This window comes from Saccopteryx bilineata, chromosome 3 (assembly GCF_036850765.1).
Source record: "Saccopteryx bilineata isolate mSacBil1 chromosome 3, mSacBil1_pri_phased_curated, whole genome shotgun sequence".
Lineage (NCBI taxonomy): Eukaryota > Metazoa > Chordata > Mammalia > Chiroptera > Emballonuridae > Saccopteryx > Saccopteryx bilineata.
In genome coordinates, this window is record NC_089492.1 from 282782038 (window position 1) to 282804440 (window position 22403).

General features: G+C 51.5%; 1 protein-coding gene across 1 annotated transcript; it reads right to left on the reverse strand.

Annotated features, from left to right (window-relative positions):
• Positions 1–208: 208 nt before the first annotated feature.
• On the reverse strand, positions 209–14128 carry LOC136331614 (chymotrypsin-like elastase family member 2A). The gene is made up of 8 exons (XM_066270374.1): positions 14010–14128; positions 13670–13758; positions 12337–12434; positions 10737–10865; positions 7413–7549; positions 4328–4473; positions 3204–3356; positions 209–301 (listed from the first exon to the last, which is right to left on the reverse strand). Exons 1-8 carry the CDS (start codon positions 14047–14049, stop codon positions 284–286), a joined length of 810 nt encoding a protein of 269 aa, XP_066126471.1. The 5' UTR covers positions 14050–14128; the 3' UTR covers positions 209–283.
• Positions 14129–22403: the final 8275 nt, after the last annotated feature.

Sequence of the window (22403 nt, forward strand, 5' to 3'; positions counted from 1 at the left end):
CAAGTCCAGCCTGTGCCTCTGTATGCCTTCCTGGCCAAAGGACCCGGCAGTGCAGGGTGACCGTGCTGTGGGACAGTGACATGTTGGGCTTCCCCAGAGAAGTGCCCAGCGCCGAGGTCTTTTAAGCTATCCCGATCTGGCCTCTTTCTTGCTTTTCAAACCCTGGACGTGAGGATGGTTTGCTAATAAGACTCTAACCCAGATGCGATTTACGTAGTTGTCACTTTATTATTTTCCTCTGTGGCCTTTCCAAGTTTGAGACAGTTCTGGGAACTCCTGGTGGTTAGTTATTTTCTATCACCTGCAGGACACACACAAGACAACCAGGTCAGCCTCAGGGAGCAGAGAGTGGCACCCGGTGGTGTCCCAGCTCTCTCTCCATCCACGCTCCCCATGGCTCAGGTCAACCGGGTGACCATGATGGGCGCTCAAATGATAGCTGGGACAAAAAGGTGTTGTGACTGCTTTTCTATCAGGGGAACTCCTGCCAGTGACACGTTTTTAGATTTCATTTGTTTCTCAAAGGGTGACCGCCCCGACTCTGTGAATGAGCACTACTGTTTGCGTAGCGCTCTGCTGCACTGTGAGCGGGGCCGTCACCGCTTCTCAGAGGCTGTTCAGCCATTTTCTCCCAAACGTTTTTGCACGTCGACTCCGTGACCCAGAGGCGGCTGGGTCTCTATCTGTGGCACGAGCTCACACAGTGTGTAAGAGTGTGTGTTCCAGGGTGTTCGCTGCGGCAGGGGGAGAGCAGAAGAGAGGAACCAGGTGACAGCTTGGTTCATTCCACTCGTGCTATGGAATATTATTTAGCCATTGAAAAGGATGCCATAGATACAGGTTCTCGCGTGTAAAATGCAGTGTGGTGTTACGTGAGGAAACGACGTTGCAGGACAGTGTGAAGACTAAAATCCTATTTTTGGTTAGAAGGCTGTATGTATATAGATACACAACAAAGTCCAGAAGAGGGCACTGTTATCAATGATTATCTCTGCAGGGCGGGGGTGGGGGTGGGAGTGGAATTGGAGATGCAAGACAAGGGGCACTTGTATATTTTACTTGATATACTCCTATATTCTTTTAATGTTTTTATAAAGAGTGTCTGTTACCTCCCAAATAAGCAATAAGGTGGTGAATGCCGAAAATGCACGTGTGGCTGTCATTCAGTGACCAGTTGTTGAAAAGACGAATGCCTGCAGCCACCTGTCTCCTCCTGCTGCTTTCCTTCTCCTGCTCCCTGACCTTGACTTGACACCTGTCTGGGTCTGTCTGGGCAGGTGCTGCCAAGCGCCTGTGTGTGATTCCAGGCGTGCCCCTGGGCTGGGGCCACTGCGAGGTTCCACTAGCCTCTCTGCAGCTGCCGGGGCAGCCTCCACCAGAGGACAGCTGGTGGCTTGGCTCTGCCCCTCCTGGAACCCGTTACCAGGCCTACGTGCCTGGCCTGGCTGCTGTCCCGTGAGCCCAGGACCTCTGCCTCTCTGTCTCAAAAGGCTTACGGGCCCCGTTTATCCCCTCCGACATCTGGCCATGCTTTCGGCTGTGTCCTGCTCTGTTGTGCTTGTGTCTGTGGCTGGGAACAGCTGGTTCTGTGGCAAGAAATCAGGACAATTGCCCCTGGCCCCTGCTTTGGGCCCTCAAGGTGCAGCCAGGACCAGCTGCAGTGTGACTCACCCAGCAGCTGGGACTGAGAAAGGACCCTAGGATGTGTCTAGGGAAAGGCCTCTACGCATCCTTCCATCCAATCAGTCTCGGGCCAGGCCCCTCGAAATGCTGGTGACGCTTTAAAAGCCAGACTCGAATTTTCCTCTGCCAAAACGGAATCGTGGCTTTCCCCCAGGGTGCCCAAAACAAAAACTAAACCCGACAAACGGAGAGCCACTCTCTTCTTGATTCTACATTTTTCTCCAACAAACTTTTCCGGAATCCCTGGGGTCTGTGACCACTTGTTGGCAAAGAAAAGCTGGCAGACAGACAAGTGAGCAAGGAGCCGGCAAGTATTAATGGGAAACTCGGAGGCAGCCACCTGCCTATTTTGACAGCGCCCATGTGACAGTGTGCTTTCCCCCTATGACCTGCTGACGGCTATGCTTTCCTATTTGATTTTATAACAGATTGTCAGTTTGAGGCAGTGGGAACAGTTCTCTGAAAATTAAAATCATGAATTCAGATGCCAGCTTCCCTTTCTTTGGGGGCTCTGCCACAAACAACTGACTTCCATTTGCTTTGGCTCCTAAACACGTGGAGGAATCCTGGTCTCATTTGAGTCCCATTTTTACAGAAGAGTAAACCGAGGCAGTGGTGAGGCCAGGAGGTGAGTAAAAAGTGCCCCTAATCAGCATCGAGTGTCTTCTTCCCTGCCAGCCTCCATCAATAGGCACAATGCGTCCTCCTCCCTGCCTCAGTTTCCCCACGCCTCCCACACACCCGCAGGCACACCTCTCTTGTGACGACTCTCCTGTTGTGACTGCTTAGATCTGCTGCTGATTGTCACCATGGCTTCTCTCAAGGCTGCTGCCCGTTTTTTAAAAAAATAACTTTTATGGTTTTTATTATAATTGTGTTTTTTGTTAAAATAGGGACGGTGCTGGTGTGGAAGCTTAGAAGGTACTTGTTTTGAGCTCCTAGGTGACAGCTCTCTGGGGACACATTCACAATAATAGTGGGACCAACTCACTCCTATTTGCCTGGCCTGTCCCAATCCAAAATGTAAAGTCCTGCATCCCAAGAAACCTTCCAGTCCAGTTGCAAACCGAGATGGCTGTCACCTACCATCTGCACTTGGGGATGCATTTAGGTAGGGGACCCTTTAGGGGGATAGTTCCCAGTAATGAAGGCTGTAGGGGTTTCAACCTATCAGGTTTTGGACTTTGCAGATAAATACGTTTATAACATTGGATGGTGGGGTCTGGGCTGGGCTTACACACAGATCAGCAAAATTAGAATACACCTGTAATCCTAAGGAATCCCTCTTAATGCCTGATGGGGGTCCTTTGTTATCAACCTCTTTGGACGGGTACCTTCAGCGTGCCTTTTCACCCAACTTTATCCCCACGGCAGGGCTCGCCCAGGCTGCAGCCTCCTCTGGGGGTTCCTGCCTGGTTCTCAGGAAGGAGAGGGTTCTCAAACCCTAGGTGGGCATTGCCCTCGGGAGGCCAGGTCAGAAGGGCAGGGCCCAGGGGGCCCAGGGCGTGGCCGGTTCTTACCGCATTGATCCAGTCAATGTAGTTGGAGACCCGTGTGAAGACAGAGGGCTTGTGGTAGTAGTTGCAGCCGAGGGAGGACCCGAAGCTGACCACGCCGTGCACCTCCCACTGGCCGTTGGCCTGCTGGCAGTTCAGCGGCCCTCCAGAGTCTCCCTGAGGAAGGCCAGAGCTCTGTCAGAGGGGACTGGGGGCTTGGGTGGGTGCTGGGAGGGGAAAGGGCTGCCCATCGGAGCCCCTTGTCTCACGTGTTTGCAGTATGTTTATACTGTCCCACCACAAGCCACCATGTTCTCTGACTAGTCTCTGTGGTCACAGCTCAAGATGGCACCATGATACCAACGAGAACTAACATCTATTCTTTCTGTGGGCCTGGAACTGAGCTAAGCACTTTCTATACCTTACCTCATATAATCCTCACTGAAACCTAGACAGTCAGGATTGGCAGTGTCTCCATTCCACTGAAGAGGACACACTGAAGCCCTCAGAGGGTGTGACTTGCCAGAGGTTGTACAGGCAGTGAGCAAGGGATCTGAGACTGTGTCCCACAGTTAGAATGCTGCGTGCTCATCCTTCACCGGCCATTCCCACCCATGATGAGGGACCTTCCCAGGGGCGGGTCTGCATGGGGACAGAGACCATAGGGGCACAGTGTGATCATAAAGACATGCAAGGGTGCTTCTTGTTCTGTCCTCACTCTGCTACAAAGTCCACCCCATAGCAGTTCCTTTTGGTTAAGACACTGTCTCCAGGAAGGCTCTGTGGCAGCTACCCTGAGGGAATACATTGGGCCATTAATGGGATTAATTCAACAGATAAACCCAAAGTCGCCATAGAAAGGCTCCAACCCATAAAATGCATCCCTTGGCTTCCTTCCTACACAGAGGAAAAAATAAGAGAGATGATGGTAATAAGAGACCCCAATGATATCCAGGGAAAGAATTCCCAGCAATGAGAGGGATGGATATTATGAGGAACATCTCAAGTCATCCTTTCTGGAGACTACAAGGACAAAGGTCAGGGTCTCAAATGTCTGGAGCTGTTTCCTGCTTTTGCCAGCAGGCAGAAGGATGGATTCTAGGACCCCTAAGAGCCTCTCCTCACCCCAGCCCCATTCCTGCACTCACGTTGCAGCTGGAGATCACACCATCACCCCCAGCACAGATCATGTTGGTCTTCACGGAGCTGCCCCACCAGTCAGGGCTGGAGCACGTGGCATAGTCCACGACCAGCAGCTTGCCTTGCTGCAGGATGTCAGGAAGAGCCCCGTTGGCTGCATGAGATGAGATAGAAGACGTTACAGGGACTTTTAAAAGGACTCCTGAGAATAGAGGGAATAGTGAACACCTACTAGGTTTTCTGCCCAGCCCTTGCTCTGGTCACTCTTCCCATCCATGTATGGTTGCAATGGGAGCAGCCATGCTTATCTATACCGTGTCCTCACAGTTGATTGGTTCAGGGGTGAGCATCTGACTCAACCTAAACCAATGAATTCCTTCCCTGGGAACTTGGGATTAGAATTTTGAAATCCCAGCCAGAGAGGATATACATCTGGGAGCTGTTGGCAGTGGCTGCCATTTTCTTCTAGAGAAAGAATAATAAAGTACATTTCCAAAAAAATGAAAAAGAAAATTTGAGAAAGGGTTTCCAGAGTTTTTTTAATCTTGCAGCTCCTAATGCTGTCTTGTTCCAGAAGCCTGGCTGTGTCTCTGTCCTTGGTTGAGACCAGCTAGCTTCATGGGTTTCTATCACTTATCTTAAAAATAACAGTGAAGGCCTGACCTGTGGTGGCGAAGTGGATAAAGCGTTGACCTGGAACACTGAGGTCGCCGGTTCAAGACCCTGGGCTTACCTGGTCAAGGCACATGTGGGAGTTGGTGCTTCCTGCTCCTCCCTCCTTCTCTCTCTCTCTCTCCCTTTTTCCCTTTCTCTCTCTCTCCTCTCTGAAAATTGAACAAAATCTTAAAAAAAAAATAACAGTGAATCTGCCTGACCAGGTGGTGGCACAGTGGATAGAGCATTGGCCTGGGATACAGAAGACCCAGGTTTGAAACCCTGAGGTTGTTGGCTTGAGCATGGGATCATAGATATGACCCCATGATCAGTGGCTTGAGCCCAAAGGTTGTTGGCTTGAAGCCCAAGGTCTCTTACTTGAGCCCAAGGTTGCTGGCTTGATCAAGGGGTCATTGGCGTGGCTGCAGCCCCCCAGTCAAGGCATATGTGAGAAAGCAATCAATAAACAACTAAGGAGCCACAATGAAGAATTGATGCTTCTCATCTCTCTCCCTTCCTGTCTGCCTATCCCTATCTGTCCCTCTCTCTGTTTCTCTTTCTCTCTGTATCTCTCGCTAAAAAACAAAAACAAAAAACAGTGAACCTTCTGGCATTCAGAGCCCCAAGTTTGGGAAAATTATTCTAATATGGTTAAGGTAGAACTTTCCTAATGGTACTTACCCCTAATGGTGCTGTCACCATCACCTCCGTAACTATTATCATCACTATTAAGATTAATAATATAATTCTTCACTTGTGCTTTATTAGGCTTTTCAAAGCCTGCTAACCCTTAGTAAGTATATATTCCTATATGACAGATGAGATACTGAAGCTGAGAGAAGTTAAGCAGCTTGGCCAAGATCACTTTAATTAATAAGTAATGAACGCTTGTATGCTATTTTATCATGTATAAAGCACTGTTATATCTCTCTTGTCATCTCACCAACTGTATTTCCATGTAACCAGAAGAGGAAACGGAGGCTCCAAAGTGGCTAGCCCAAGGTTACATAGCTAACTAACAGAGCTGGGACTAAAGCCAAGCACTTGGACCTTTCCCTGGCTCTCGCTGCCTCCAGAGAAAGGCATTCTGCGCCGGTGTTTTCTGGGTAGATGAACAAGAGGCTGAGCTTGCATCTTGATAAGCATGAGCTGCCTTGCCTGCTTCTCACTTCTGCTGAGTTTCCAAGTGTCCTTGTTTTTGCACATAAGCTAGTCAAGAGGGTGATATTAATTTATTTGAGGGCATGTGTGTTGATGTGCCTCTGGAAAAATATATCACTTAAAACAATAGGTTTATGTCATTAGGAAAGGAACAAGCACCTGCAGGAGCCTTCCTAGAGTTTTCCAAACCTCTGGTGATATTTACAAGGGAAGGGCAGGCCCTTTGTTCCTCCTGGGTGACCTATCATCACTGGATTTGTGACCTTTGGGGTTTATGTCAAAAGGAGGCTCACACGAAGCCAGGTTCTGGGCAGTGAAATCAGGTGGCACATGGCACAGGTATGGTTTTTTTTTTCTTTTTGCATTTTTCTGAAGCTGGAAACAGGGAGGCAGTCAGACAGACTCCTGCATGCGCCTGACCAGGATCCACCCAGCTTGCCCACCAGGGGGCGACGCTCTGCCCCTCTGGGGCGTTGCTCTGTTGCATCCAGAGCCATTCTAGCGCCTGAGGCAGAGGCCACAGAGCCATCCTCAGCGCCTGGGGCCATCTTTGCTCCAATGGAGCCTTGGCTGCGGGAGGGGAAGAGAGAGACAGAGAGGAAGGAGAGGGGGAGGGGTAGAGAAGCAGATGGGCGCTTCTCCTGTGTACCCTGGCCGGGAATCAAACCTGAAACTCCTGCATGCCAGGCTGATGCTCTACCACTGAGCCAACTGGCCAGGGCCACAGGTATGTTTTGATGTGTGGAGAGGAGGGTCTGATGAGGGCCCCAGGGACATTTGTGCAGCCCCAGAAGCCTGAGGTCACAGAGTAAATGCTGTTCTAGGCTCCTGCCTTGGGCCATACAGAGGAACCTCCTTGCCAGATGTCATGCAGTCACTCTTACCCTCACTCTGTCATAGTGACAATGACAACTGACACACAGCACCTACTATGTGCTAGGCACTGAGCTAAGTGCTTCCCATGGATTCACTCCTTCAATCTACTTAACAAGTCCCTGTGATGCAGGTGCTGTTATCATTCCCAGTTTATAGATGAGGAAACTGTGGCATGGAGAGGCTAAGCAATGTACCCAAGGTCACACAGCTAGTAAGTGGAGGAGCTGGGATTCAAACCCAGGCAGTCTCACTTTTATCAGTCTATGCTATCCTGCCTCTCCAAGGCAACCGCCATTTCTTCCAGACACCTTGGAATGGTGAGTGTGGAGAGAGCCTTTGGCTGGACAGAGGTGACATTGCCCCCCTCCCTTCCAAGCCTGGGGGCTCCCGGAGCCCACTTACTCTGTAGCCTTCCCCAGCCTGTGACGTAGCAGGTGTACTTGTTGGGTAGGATGCTGCCAGCGGGAGGGAGGCAGCCCAGCTGGATCTTGTCACTCAGGGGGACGGATTCGGCCAGTTTGAGCATGGCAATGTCATTCCTGGGGTGATAGAGAGGTAGAGCACGAAGAGGGGGTTGAGTGTTCCTCCCCTGAGTTCATTTCTGATCTAGCCCCCGCTGGAACCACTGAGCCCCCTCCTTGGCCAACCTGACCATGACTCTTCCTTCTGCCAGGGCTAGAGGGGTCGGGAGCAGCTGGGGTTAAACTCCAGGGCTGTGTTTTGTCCCTGGTGGAGCTCAGAGACCCAAATTCCCCTGAGCTCTTTCAGGGGGACTATTTAGAAGAGGGAGGGCAGCTAGGTTTTGTCTTGCAATGTCCACTCTGATGGATTAGCCATGGCGACCTGGGGGGCTGTGTTGACAAGGGTTCCCAGGTTCTGTCCAGGGCCAGGTAGGAAATACATCCAGATTGCTTGGTAATGTCTGTTCTGACTCTATACTTCCCGTGATCAGTTAGAAAACTGCCGGAGATGCTCAGACGGAAAGGTCTTTTGCCTTTCCTCTTCACTGCCCCTTCCACCTTGAGTGTGCCACCAGCCTCGTCCCTCCGTCTCCCTCTCTCATCTGGGAAACCACTAGTGATTTCCTAAAATAGCAGGTTGTATTTTCCACGATGGCTGCAATGAGATCTCTCTCATCCTACAGGCACTTGTTAGGGTGTGATATAGATACTCTACAGCCTGGGTGTTTTATGGCTTTCTGGTGTTTTGCATGTGTGTATTACCCTTGACAAGCGCATGGAGGGCAGGGACTGCCTCCGGACTCACGGACCCCCTGCATTCTTTGAGAGCCTTCAGCAGCGCTGCACCACAGCTGGCTGACTGGATGAAGGAACACTTAGTGTTGCCTGACCAGGCGGTGGCGCAGTGTATAGAGCATCAGACTGGGATGCAGAGGACCTAGGTTCGAGACCTCAAGTCGCCAGCTTGAGCACGGGCTCATCTGATTTGAGCAAGGCTCACCAGCTTGAGTCAAAGGTCACTGGCTTGAGCAAGGGGGTCACTGGCTCTGCTGTAGCCCCTGGTCAAGGCACAACGAAGAATTGATGCTTCTCATCTCTCTCCCTTCCTGTTTCCGGTCTGTCTGTCCCTCTCTCTGACTCTCTGTCACAAAAAAAAAGGAACCCTCAGTGTTTACAGTCACAGGGCATGCGCCCTGGGGTTGTGCTGAGGAGTCAGGCCTGGCCTGTTGGGCTGCAGAAGAGGCTGTGCATTTGCATACATTATGCAAATTTGAAGTCATGGCTGGGCTGCTTCTTTCTGAAGGCCCCTCTGGAACAGCAGACCTGCTCTTTTGAATTAGGAGAGGAGGGGATGACAGACACCTCTGAGCTCTGGGAAGGTGATGGGGAAGCAGGTAGAAGGAACGGTAATTTCCGATGTCCAGTTGGGAGACGACAACATTGACTGTAGGAGTGCATTGAAGGACCACTAGGATCAGGCTCTCTGCCAAGCGCTTCACATCTCATTTAATGCTCCTTTCTAGATCTGTTAACTTCAGAGAAGTTCCTTCACTTCTCTAGGTCGTGGTTTCCTCATCTGTGAAATGGGAATAAAAATAGTACCGCCCTCCTAGGGACGCTGTGAGGAATAAATAAGGTAATACGTGGAAACGGTTGGCACAAGGGAAGCACTAGTTTGTATGACTGTGAAAACTAACTCCTGGGTTGGCAGAGAGCTCACTGGGAGAAGGTACCTGGGACGGCAGCTTCTAGAGGGTTGGAGATCCCTGACATTTTTGCCTGTCTCCATGGAAGATCACATTGGCTGGGCATGGACACCATTGGTCACTAGACTGCCTATGTGTTTGGGATTAGAAAGGGGAGCTTCCCCAACTGCAATGAGCTGCTCAGGTTTAGGGGTTACCTAAACCTCACTGGGCTGAAGATCTAGTGTGTCTCACTGCTGTTTCTCACGTGCCTAGAACAGAGCCTGGCACTTAGTAGGTGTTCAACCAATATTTATGGAATGAGGACGTGAAGGAACCTGTGGCTCTGAATTTGGTTTAGCACCACCTGGATCTCAGGGTTAGTGATCACAGAAGCCCGGTGGTCCAGCACATATTCTCTGGCCCTACTATGTGCCTCTTCCCCAGGTTAGGGGGTGGAGATTTAGGGATGAATCAGGCACCACCCAGCCCTTGGAAAATTCTAAAAGAGGAATCAGACCTGATTAGTTACTAAGGCAGTGAATGACGGGCCTTGACTGGGTCTGCCCCTTGCATGAACCACTGAACGGACAGGAGTGAGTGGTGGATTCTGCGTGGGACCTTTTCGTTCATCACCGTCTCGTCACCTTCCCCAGAGAGCCTGGACCAGCGCCTTCCCAGGCCCTTCGCTAAGTGCTTTACGTCCATTATCTCACTTAATCCTCACAACAACCCTAGAGGTAGGCACTGTGATTGCCCTCGTTTTACTGAAGAGGAAACTGAGGCACAGACAGGCTGAGGAACTCATGCAGGGTCACGTCGTCATTACTCATATCTGACCCATGAGGCTCCCGAAGCTCAGTCCCTAACCACTCCCCCACACTGCCTCACTGCCACACTTATGCCCCTGAGCTCCGTGAGAGCTGGCATGGTGGCCTTCGCCTTTCTGTGTGTCCAGCACCCAGAGCCCAGTGCCCAGCACGGCATATGGGGGGGTCTGTAAAGGCTTAGCAGTGGGCACAGGATGGTCTGATCATCTGAGGGGAAAGGCGGGGTGGGGCTGCTGTCATTTCCCTGCTAGGGAGATAATTACTGCTAGGCCTTGGAGAGGTATGAGATTCTTGTCATCTTCCTGTGTACATTATTCCCAGGCCGTCCCTGCAGGGTATCAGGGTATCTTTGAAAACATAAAAGGCCTTGTTGGGAGGGGCTGAAGAGTGGGGGAAGGCAGGAGGCCCTGAGCTCTATTCCACTGACAGCTGTGGGGCCTGCAGACCCGTCCCTGTGTCCCCCGGGCTTGGCGTGGAATAGACACATTGTCAGGGAGTGCCTGGGGTGGACAGCAGATCTGCAGGCTTAACTTGGCAGGAGGCCCAGGTGGGCCTAACAGTTTCTACCCCCCCCCCCCGTTCCCACCCTTATCCCAGGCATCTCTGGGCTGGCTGTACTTCTAAAGGTCAGAGCTCCTTCCCTACTCTACAAAAGGAGCGAAGGAGGGGGTGCTTTCTGCGAGATCCCTCCTGCCTGAGCCCCTGCCACCCCTGCCACCCCCGCCCCCAAGTGCACCCAGACAGAGGTACCCTTGAGAGAGCTGGCTGGAGTTCCAGTCCTCGTGCACCACGAGCTTGGAGACCTTGATAGCCACTGAGCCGCGCTCTTCTGTGGAGAGGCTGTGCCGGCCGAGCACCACGCGGTAGGTCCTGGAGGAGCTGGGGACAGAGGGTGGAAAGGAGTGCTCAGCTCCTGGCTGTCTTGTCCTCTCTGCCCCCACCCCCACGGGCAGGTCTGGCTTCGGATAATGCCGGGATGGCCCAAGTACACCACTAGCTGGCACTCGGGGTAACTGGTTAGTTTTAATATAACATGACTATAACTATATAACAACTATACCCACAGTATACTAACAATAAACTATAACATAAAAATTAGAATAATGTCGGTTGGCTCAGTGGTAGAGCGTCGGCCTGGCGTGCAGGAGTCCCGGGTTCGATTCCCAGCCAGGGCACACAGGAGAAGCACCCATCTGCTTCTCCACCCCTCCCCCTCTCCTTCCTCTCTGTCTCTCTCTTCCCCTCCCGCAGCCGAGGCTCCATTGGAGCAAAGTTGGCCCGGGCACTGAGGATGGCTCCATGGCCTCTGCCTCAGGCGTTTGAATGGCTCTGGTTGCAACAAAGCAACGCCCCAGATGGGCAGAGCATCGCCCCCTGGTGGGCATGCCGGGTGGATCCCGGTTGGGCGCATGTGGGAGTCTGTCTGACTGCCTCCCCGTTTCCAACTTCAGAAAAATACAAAAAAAAAATTATAATAATGTAAACTCTATGTTATTATGGGGGAAATGAGATGGACACAGAGAACACAACAGTCCTTTGCCCTCCAGGGAATGTTTTAGGTTAATCTCACCTTTCATTTTTAGATGGGGAAAACGAGGCTCAGAGAAGCGTATGGTAACTGGCCTAGAGTTTTACAGCTCATTGGTGAGAATACAGTACTAGAGCCAGGGCTCCTGACTCCCAGACCTCTATTACTTCCCCTACCATCTCATAAAGCTAATAAATTAGGTGGGGAGAAGGGTCCCCCGCCATCCTCTCCCCAGCAAAGAGAGAATCGCACTGACCAAAGGGAAACTCCACTGAACACTGACTGGGGTGAGATAAGCAGAGGTCTTATGAAGGGAGGGGAAAAGACAGGTGAATGATGAATGTCGCAGGACCTTATCTTTCCCTGTGGGCCTTTGTCATGGTCCCAGTTTGCATTCATCAAGCACTTACAAAGTGCTGGGCCCTTTATTACATCATTTCATTTCATCTCCATTAAATTCTGTTATCTGTTTTTTTTGCAGGTGATGGTTTTGAGGCTTGGAGAAGTCATTCAAGTTGCTCAAGGAAACCCAATTCCAGATCCGTAGGCCACATCTAGTACCGCAAGAGGACAGAAAATGGGCCTCCCCTTCCCCCAGATTCCCGCTCCGTGTTTGGCACAGGGCGCTTGGTCCATGCTATGTATTGACCCATCTGAATCCAGCTGCCCAATAGACTGAACTAAAAGTTGACTGAGGCTTGTTTCTGGGCCAGGTTAGTGATTATCTGCAAGGCTCCTTTATAGAAGGTGGTTCAGGACATTTGGGCTCCAACTTTCAGAGACACCAGTGAGCAAGCTGCGTGTCTAGGGAATGGCATTTACCTGATGCAGTGAGCGGCGGTCAGGACCCAGTCTTGGGCCACCAGGGACCCTCCGCAGGTGTGGCGCCACTGGCCATTGAAGTTGTACTGCAGAGAGACCTGGGAAGAGGCGTGGGTGCTCAGGGAGCAGAAAGAGCCGGGCCTCCTGCCTTCAGTGCCCCTCCCCCTGCACCCCTCCCCCGAGAGCAGGGCTGGGGCCACGTGAGCGTGGCACATGTCGCAGGTGCACAAGGTAAGGGGCACCAAGAAATCCAATAATCAGGATAAATAACATTTTAATGCAACATCAAAAAATGAAAATGAATACAAAAAACCATGATAAACAAAATACAGTATCAAAGATTTAAATAATGACACTATTAAAAAAACAACACTTTTGAACATCTTTCTGCAGTGTGATTTGTTGGGATTTCCCCCTTCTTGGGGGCTATTTCCTTAGGGCATAGCCCTCTAATTTAATAAGTCTACAACCAAAATCTTGACTTGCCCCCTAAAGCCGCTCTTTTTCCAGCCTTCCTTCTCTCAGATCCCTCCCTGAAGTCCACCAGCAAACCCACCAGTTCCACTTCCAGAATCCATGGACAGGACGCCACCTCTCTCACTGTCTCCATGGCTAGTCCCAACCACCTCCATCTCTCACCTGCATTATTATTGTATCAATAGCTTCCCGCTTGTTCTCCCAGCTCTCAGCCTGGCCCATTCCTCACCCCATATTTTCTCCACACAATGACCGGACGATCCTTTCTAAATGTAATTCTGATGACGTTTCTTGGCTCAGACTCTCCAGTGGCTCCTCATCTTATATGGCGTAAAAATCCAAAACTGTACAATGGCCTACAAGGCTCTACATGATTGCCCTGACCTCGTCAGCTCCCGCTCTCCTCTGCTGCAGCCACACTGACCTCAGTGAGGTTCTGCAAATATACCAAGCTCACTTTTGCCTCAGGGCCTTTGCACTTGCTGTTTCTCTGACCTGGAATATTCTTGTCCCAGGTATTAGCATAATTTTCTCCTTCATTTCGTACAGGTGTATGGTCAAGTTTACCTTCTCCAAGAAGCCTTATAGGACCACCCTGCACACACATATGCGCACACTCTTGTCTACACATACATGGACACACGTGTGTACAGGTAGCTGGGTGGGGTGGCTCCTTATCACAGTCGGAGAAGGGACCGCTTCCTCTACCCTCCAAAGTTGACCAAGGCCACAGAAACGTATCTTCCTGGTGAGTTTTCCCATCCTTGCCTGTGCGCTAGACCCCATGGTGGAGGGCAAAGCGGTGAGGCGAAGTGGTGGGGGCAGGGAGGGAAGAAGCGCAGTAAGGGTGACTCACCTGCCAGGGCCAGCTGTTGGGCTTCACATCTTCCCCTCCGACCACCCTGGGCAGGTGTGGCTGGTGAACTGGGCGCCCACAGCTGAGAGCTACGGAAAGAGGAAGGGTTGTGAGTCCGGGTAGTAGTGACCCCAACACCATAACCTGCACTTGCTGCATTCCCAAACTGCAAAGAGAAGATCCTTGTTCTAGAAGGATCCCAAGAGGTCATTGCTCCACCTTTTTGGAACGTCACTCCAGCTTCCCTATAACCAGAGGACTGAGTCCAGTGGCAGCAGGGGAGTCCCCTCCCCAGTCCCAGCAGGGAACTGGAAAAGTGCCTCTGGGCGAAGGGGCTTACCTCCAGCCACCAGCACAGAGAGCAGCAGGGCTGTGATCATGGTGCGTCTGCAGGAGTCCAGGAATCGTGGACTTGGCTGAGGCCCTGGCTTTAAGAGCGGGCTTATCGGCCAGAGATATACCAGGAGTGCACAAGGTGGGCATTTTCTCAAAGCCCCGTGGAAAAAAGCCTGTGTTCAAATATTTTTTTTCCATTTTCTCCCATTAGTCACCCTGGAAATACTTCAAAAAATATGCCAGAGGTGGATATGGAAATATGGGTTCCCCCTGCTTTCAAGAGATTATATTGTGTGCTGGGGAAGAAGAGAAATATTGGTTGTTGGTCCTTGGAACTGTGTCTTCAAAAAAACAACAACAGCTGGCAGGTTGGACAAAGACCATTCTAGGCCAGTAGTTCTCAAGGGGGCTGGTAGTGCCTGCCAGGGGACATTTGGCAATGCCTGGGGACATTTTTGATTTGTCGTGGCTGGGGATGCGGTGCTATTGTCATCTGGTGGGTAGAGACTAGCAATGTTGTTAGACATCCTATCATGCACAGGATGGCCCATCACAGGAATGATTTCCTTGCCAGTGCCAATGGTGCCGAGGATGATAAATCCTGCTCTAGGCTATAGCTTGCTGTGTGTCCTTGGACGAGTCACGAAAACATCTAGGCCTGGGGCGTGCCCATCTGTGAAACAGGGAGAGAAGCAGGTGCCTGGGTCTGTTTTGCAACATTGTGGAGAGGGTCTGATAAACACAGGGGACGTGCTCAACAAGGAGAAGTACAAGACAGAGCCACACGTTTGGGGTCTGGCAGCCCCAGCAACGGGGTGGAAGAGAGAGTGCTGGCAAAAGAGAGCTTTGCTGAGATGGATCAGGACATATTTTGTTGTCTACTCCCAAGACAATAGCAGTCTGAATTCTCCAATAACCTCATCTTCTAAATGGGGTCAAAGCAGGAACCTCCTAGAAAGGCAGACTGATACCGAACAATACACCTACATATGCCAGATGCATTCACATGTCTAATCTGAGCCTTACAAAATCCTGCACGAGGAATCCCTATTTGGACAAGGAAACAGAAGTTCGGAGAGGTAAAGTGACTCACCCAAGATCACACAACTTCCAAGACAGAATGGAAATTCTAACTTAGGTTGGTCTGGTTTCGAAGACCCTTGCTTGATGGTGCTGGAGATGGCACTCTGAATCTATTGCAATAAGCCCCTCATTTTTGGCATAGGAGGGGTGGAGAAAATGAGTAGGCTTTCCTCATTCTTCCTTAGACTTTCACTGTCCTTGTTCATGGTCAGAGTACAGTGCCAGGCAACCCAGGCTCTGGTGAGGCAGCCCTGCTCTGTGACCACAGACTGTATCCTGGGCCCCAGTCATAAGATCAGAGGAGAGAGGAACTTCAATTCTTTCTTTTTTTTTTTTTTGTATTTTTCTGAAGCTGGAAATGGGGAGAGACAGTCAGACAGACTCCCACATGCGCCCGACCGGGATCCACCTGGCACGCCCACCAGGGGTGACACTCTGCCCACCAGGGGGCGATGCTCTGCCCCTCCGGGGCGTGGCTCTGCCGCGACCAGAGCCACTCTAGCGCCTGGGGCAGAGGCCAAGGAGCCATCCCCAGCGCCCGGGCCATCTTTGCTTCAATGGAGCCTTGGCTGCGGGAGGGGAAGAGAGAGACAGAGAGGAAGGAGGGGGTGGGGGTGGAGAAGCAAATGGGCGCTTCTCCTATGTGCCCTGGCCGGCAATCGAACCTGGGTCCCCCGCACGCCAGGCCGACGCTCTACCGCTGAGCCAACCGGCCAGGGCGGAACTTCAATTCTTAAAACCTGGGTTCAAGTCTTTGCTCAGGCAGATTTGAATGTTCTATCTTTGACAAGACATTTAGCATTCAACCTGTGTTTCCTAGATAGCAACCCAGGCTTGGATTGCAGGATTACTGCAAGAATATGGGCGTGAAAGAATTTTGTAATCGCCCAAAGATCACGTGAAGGTCCGCGAGGCTGGGGTGCAGAATCCATCAAACTGGATGTCGGAACACCTGGGATCTAATCCCTGCTCTACCCCTAACTCCCCACAAGCATTTGGACTCTTATTTAGAGCCTGTAGCAGTCAGTACAACAACAAACTGTTTCTGAACTCTATTTTATCTTGAAAATTAATATGAATTTGGCATTCTGCTTCATGTAGCTATGTTTGTTTTAATAGAAAAATACAATCTGTCCTGTATGAAGTCACTGGACAAATAAATACCAGTTGGCACATGCCATGGGCTTGCTGTGTGACCTTGGGCAAGTTTCACAGGCTCTCTGGCCTGAGGTTGCCCATCTATAACACAGGGAGGAGGACATATGCCCAGTCTGCTTCACCACATTGCTTTGAGGATTTGAAAGGGAATGAAAACTTCCTCAAACAGGCTAAGTTATAGGGTCATTGATTGGGCAACACAATGGGAAAGCCCAGGAACAGTGCTAGCTTGAGACCCCGCTGGACCCAGGGCTCTGATGACATCCCAGGACTCAGCTTCTCTCCCTTGTTCGGCTCTGCCTTCCACTGGGAGGGTCTGTTCTTGCCTCCACTGAATGGCCTGAGGCAGCAGGTTCTTCCTTCCATGGGAACAAGATAGCTACAGGATCTCCGACCCCAGGGTTTCTGACATGTTGGGTGATGCCTCTTTGTTATGAGGGCTGTCCTCTGCTTTGCAGGAGGTTGGGCAGCATCCCTGGCCCTCGCCCACTAGATGCCAGTAGCACCTTCTACTCTGCCCCCAATTCATGACAACAGGGAATGTCTCCATACATCGCCAAACACACTCTGGGGTGCAAAATCATCCCTTCTTCCCTTTCTCCCCCTCTTGTTCTTGTAGCCTCCCACCCTCTCATCCTTAAACCCAGCAGGGAGATGCCCTGGCCGGTTGGCTCAGCGGTAGAGCGTCGGCCTAGCGTGCGGAGGACCCGGGTTTGATTCCCGGCCAGGGCACACGGGAGAAGCGTCCATTTGCTTCTCCACCCCTCCGCCGCGCTTTCCCTCTCTGTCTCTCTCTTCCCCTCCCGCAGCCAAGGCTCCATTGGAGCAAAGATGGCCCGGGCGCTGGGGATGGCTCTGTGGCCTCTGCCCCAGGCGCTAGAGTGGCTCTGGTCGCAACATGGCGACGCCCAGGATGGGCAGAGCATCGCCCCCTGGTGGGCAGAGCGTTGCCCCTGGTGGGCGTGCCGGGTGGATCCCGGTCGGGCGCATGCGGGAGTCTGTCTGACTGTCTCTCCCTGTTTCCAGCTTCAGAAAAAAGAAAAAAAAAAAAAAAACCCAGCAGGGAGAGAGAGAGCCTTCTTCTAGGGTCCAGAAGTCCTGATTGAACCTGTCTTAGGTCACGTGCCCATGTCTGAGCCAATTGTTGTGGTGGGGAAGGGGATGTAGCACATTGATTGGCCAGGCCTGAGCACAGGTCCCGCCCCTAGGTCTAGGCGTGAGGCTCCACCCAGACCATGTGTAGAATGAATGGGGGGGGGGGGGGTGCCACAGAAAGAAAATATCCAGGGTTCTAGAGAGGGAATGGAGGCCAAGGAGGAAGAGAACAAATAGCCACTACAGTCCACTTTCCCCTCTGGTGCTCAGTTCCCCGTCTGTCCATTGTTGGACCACAGGCGGTTTGTAAAGTTCTAAACCGGGTTGAGTCCTTGAGGTCTCAGTAGAGGCAGGGAGATGTAGGTGTGAACTTCTCATGCGGTTTATGACTCATTCAAAGATTCCTCTGAGAAGCCATATGGCTCGGTGGCTAGGGGCTTGGGTTTACACCCGGTGCTTCTGTGTACTGACTCTGTGGTTTGGGTGCTTGCTACTCAGAGACTGGCGTGGGCCAGCACAGCTCGGGAGCTGGTGAGAAATGCAGACCCTCCCTGCCCAGACCTGCTGATTCAGCAACTGCAGGCTTGCGAGATACGCAGGTGGTTCTCCCGCATGTGGAAATGTGGGAAGAACTGACCTTGGGCGAATTTCATCTCTCTTTTCCCAGTTTCTTTACCTATCAAGTGGAAACAATATGCATTCCACCTATCTTGGGTTTGTGGGCAACATTAAACAGTTTATTCACGTAGAACACTGATAATAGTAAACGTGCAATATAATGTTCACACTTCAGTCCTTAGCTCGCAGGCCTCGTTTATCAGACTAGCATAGAACTCTTCAAAACATTTCTGTCAAAGAATCCTAGTAGATCAGGGGTTGGCAAACTTTTCCTCCAAAGGACCAGACAGTAAATATTTTAGCTTGCAGGCCATATGGTCTCTATTGCAAGTAGTCGACTCTGCAAAAGCAGCCATCTGGCCATAGCTGGGTTCCAATAAAACTTTATTTACAAAACAGATTTGGTTTGCAGGCTCCAGGTTGCAGCAGAGTAATGATCTGAGGTCTAGCACAAAGCAGTCACCACAACAGCAGAATGTCTCTGAAGTCGCCTTCTTCATTTGGAAATCCCAATCTGAATTTTGCAGCTTAGCTGGGTATATTTTAATGTAAAATGTTTTTCTTCCCATCCAATCTTTGTGGAAAATCAATGCTTTGGGAAGATGCTCTGTGTTTATTCTCTTTGCATGCCCTCCTGGCCCACCACCATGAGAACTGTTGCAGACATGTGCCCCAACCTCATAAGAGGGAGCGTTAGGGAGCTGGCCAGCCACAAGGCCTGCTGGGAATAAGGCTAATAGGAATCCAGGTGTGAGGTCAGTAGAAGTAATGACTCCTATCACAAGCCTCTGTGATTTATTTTTTATTTTTATTTTTAAGTGAGAGAAGGGGAGATAGTGAGACAGATTCCTGCATGTGCCTCAACCAGGATCCACCTGGCAACCTCTGTCTGGGGCCAATGCTCGAATCAACTGAGCTATTTTTAGCACCTGAGGCTGATGCACTTGGACCAGCTGAACTATCCTCAGTGCCCCAGGACCCACGCTTAAACCAATAAGCCACTGGCTGCAGGAGGGACAGAGGAAGAGAAGGGGAAGAGTGAGGGGGGGGGAGAATCAGGTGGTCACTTCTCTTGTGTGCCCTGACTGGGAATCGAACCTGGGATGTCCATATGCTGGGCCAACGCTCTATCCACTAACTGGCCAGGGCTGCCTCTGTAATTTCATTGGATCCCAATGGGAGAGAAGGCAGGTGCCCATTTTCCAGATGAGAAAACTGAGAGGCTCTGAGAGGTTAAGTGACACAGCCCTGTCCGCGGCAGGGTTCAGAGATCCAGCCCAGTGAGTGCCCTCCCACCGTTCATGCTGTTAACTTATGGCTGAGATAATGTGGGTATAGTAGATTGCCAACATGGCCCTGATTCTTGACCTCTCCCTGTACCCACACCTTTTGGTTCATAACTTGGCAGTGTCCTCCCAGGAGGGGGACAACAGACGCGTGGAGCTTGAGACCCAGACTTGATCAGCCAACCCCCAGACCCCTAGACCTATGAGGGATTCCAGACAAAATCAGCAGGGCCACCTATCTGACCCCCAGCTGACCCCAGATGTGTGAGCAATAAATCCTGTCACTGGACGCCCCTGAGGGTTTGTGGTCGCTTGTCACGCAGTGTTACTCATCATGCCAGCAGTAGCCGGAACAGTGGGTGCGAGTCCTCTGTGAACATCTGTGAGCAATAATTCTCCTCTCAGGTTTCCGTCTGTCTGGGCGCACTGCCAGCTTTGCTCAGTCTTGTCACCACAACCCCCACCCACTGGCAAGACCACTAAAGGACTTCAGTGTAGAGGGGGTCCTTAAGATTTGGGGATTAATGGCAGAAATAACACGGCTGCTAGCCGCACAGGCTCTGGTGCTCCATTGCTCTTGGACAAATTCTTAAACCTCTCAGAGCCTCAGTTTCCTCTTCGGTAAAGGGGGATAACAACCAGGGCTGTCACAGTTATTAAATGGGATAGTGTATGTGAAGTCCTTGGATGGTGCCTGGCACCCAGATGACCTAGTGCTCAACACGCGCTAGCTAGCCGTGGCGGCTGCATCAGACACAGTGGCGTTCTACTGTGTCGCTGGCCTGGTGGGCGCTCAGAGGGGGGAGGGGGGAGCGTCGATGCCTATGTGCCCGTTTTCTCCTGCTTCCAAATCCTTGCTGTCACCCCAGCCAGGTCCCTTCCTGAGCCCGACCTTCCTTCTCCCCTACAGCCCCACGGCGTACTCTAGACTTTGCCAGAAGAGAGTTTTCCTATTGCTGCTTTGGTGACTTACCTTAAATGCAGTGGCTTGAAATGCAGAGATTTGTCCTCTTACAGTTCTGGAAATCAGAAGGCCCCAATCAGTCTCACTGAGCTGAGCCAGGGCTGGATCCTTCTGGGAGCTCTACGGGAGAAGCCCTTCCCTGGCTTTTCCAGCTTCTAGAGGCCGCCCGCCTTGCTGGTCTTGTGACCCTTTCCTCCATCTATGAAGCCAGCAGGGTAACAGCTTCAACCTCCCTCCGACTCTGACTTCCTTCTTCCGTCCTCGTATCCCCTCTAATGCGGATCCTCTCTCCTCCCTCTAATAAGGACCCTTGTGATTCCATTGAGCCCACCTGAGTAATTCAGAGTCATCGCCCCAAACCACGATCCTTAAATTAATCACACCTGCAAAATCCCTTTGCCACATAAGGTAGCACATTCACAGGTCCTGGCAACTAGGACTTGGACATTTTTGATGGGCTAGTGTTCCGTCTACCTCATGTAGACATTGACCCTTGGAAACAACAATGGATCTTGTCCCTGAATCTGAGAATTTTGGGTTCTTGTTGAACAAACAGAGCCATGGCTTATGTTTCAACCTTTATTGGCTAATGAAAGTACTTTAGCTATAGCAATCACATTCCCAAAGGTTTATATAGATTTCGGACTAGGGGTCTGTTGTTTAACAATACACATATACCTCGCCCTGGTAAGGATAGCTTGGTTGGCTAAAGCATTGCGCCAGAACATGGAGGTTGCTGGTTCGATTCTCCAGTCAGGGCACATACAGGAACAGATCGACATTCCTGTCTCTCTCTCCCCCTGCCTCTCTCTCTCTCTCTTAAAAAAACAGCAAACAAAAAAACCCAATACACATATACCTCTTAAATCAGCATTGAATTATTACTGAGTTCCTGAGCCTTCTCTCTCCTTTCTATTACTGCCTCGGTGGGGGCCACATTGATTTTGGCCCAGCCCACTGCACCTGGCCTCCCTGCCCTTGTGCTTGCCTGCTGATCACAGTGGTCACCGCTCTCTCTAAAACCCTGTATGGCTCCCTATTGCCCTCTGAATAAAGTCCCAGCACCCCCTACCATAGCCAACCATCCCAATGTGCCTGGGACTGTCTTGGTTTTAGTGCTGAAAGTCTCGTGTCCTAGAAAACTACTCAGTACCAGGACTATTGGTCACCCTCTCCCTGTCCCGTGACTTATGCTCCGGCAATGCCAGCTGCTTGGAGATGTCTTTCCTGTCTAATGAGTCAAGTCTTCCCTGAGAATAGCTTTGGCATAGCAAGGGATGTGAGGTGCGCCATGGTTCCCATCTCTAGGAGCCGGGGTGACTCACGGACCAACCAGAGGGCAGCCATAGCTGAGGGCGGAATTCAGAGGCTGGGGTGGGGGGCATCTCCCTTTGTATATCAGCACATTCTCAAGAGTGCATGGTCAGGGTTGGGGTCCCCAGTTGGACTGTCCCTCACTGGGCACTGGATCACCCTTTTTTTTTTGGCCCATTTGCCCTCCCATGGGCCTCTGGAGGGCTGTCCCTTCCCTGAGCCACCGTGGCTCATGCATTACTGGCTCCCTCTATTCCTGGGACCTGGTCCAGCCCTTCTCTTTCTCTGGGCCTCAGTTTCCCTGCCTTTCTAATACAATGAAAGTGTTTCCAGCCCTCGCCTTCTGTGACCATGTGTGGAAACCACTGCTTTCCTCACACCTGTCCCCCCGAGGGTGGGCTGTGGCCTCCTCCTCCTGTACCCTCTCTGTGCCCAGCACAGGGCTAGCATCAGGCCCAGGCTCATTAAATACTGCACTATCTCAGGGATCCCAGGGTGCCAGCAGCCGTGGTGTCTGCTCGGGGTGGGGTCTGTTAGGGAGCCTCTTCCTCAGGGAGCCTCAGTGGGCATCCTTTTGTGGCCTGAGGACCCACCAGACTCCTCTGGAGGCAGGATAAGGAAGAGGTGACTTGATCAGGGCCATAGTGATTCACAGCTTCGAGATATTGGGGGCAAGTGTCTCATGTACCCTTAACCTGTACCCCCCCCAGGCACCAGGTGGCTTCCTGGGACCCCCCGCCACTAGCGGCCCCAGGAGCAAACTCCAAGGCTTAACCAGCCTGGCTGGGGGTGTCACCCTTTGCATCCCCCATGTGGAATGGGCGACCCCGAGAGAGCCTGAGAACTGTCGGGGAGACGCAAATCAAGAATGCAGGCAGCG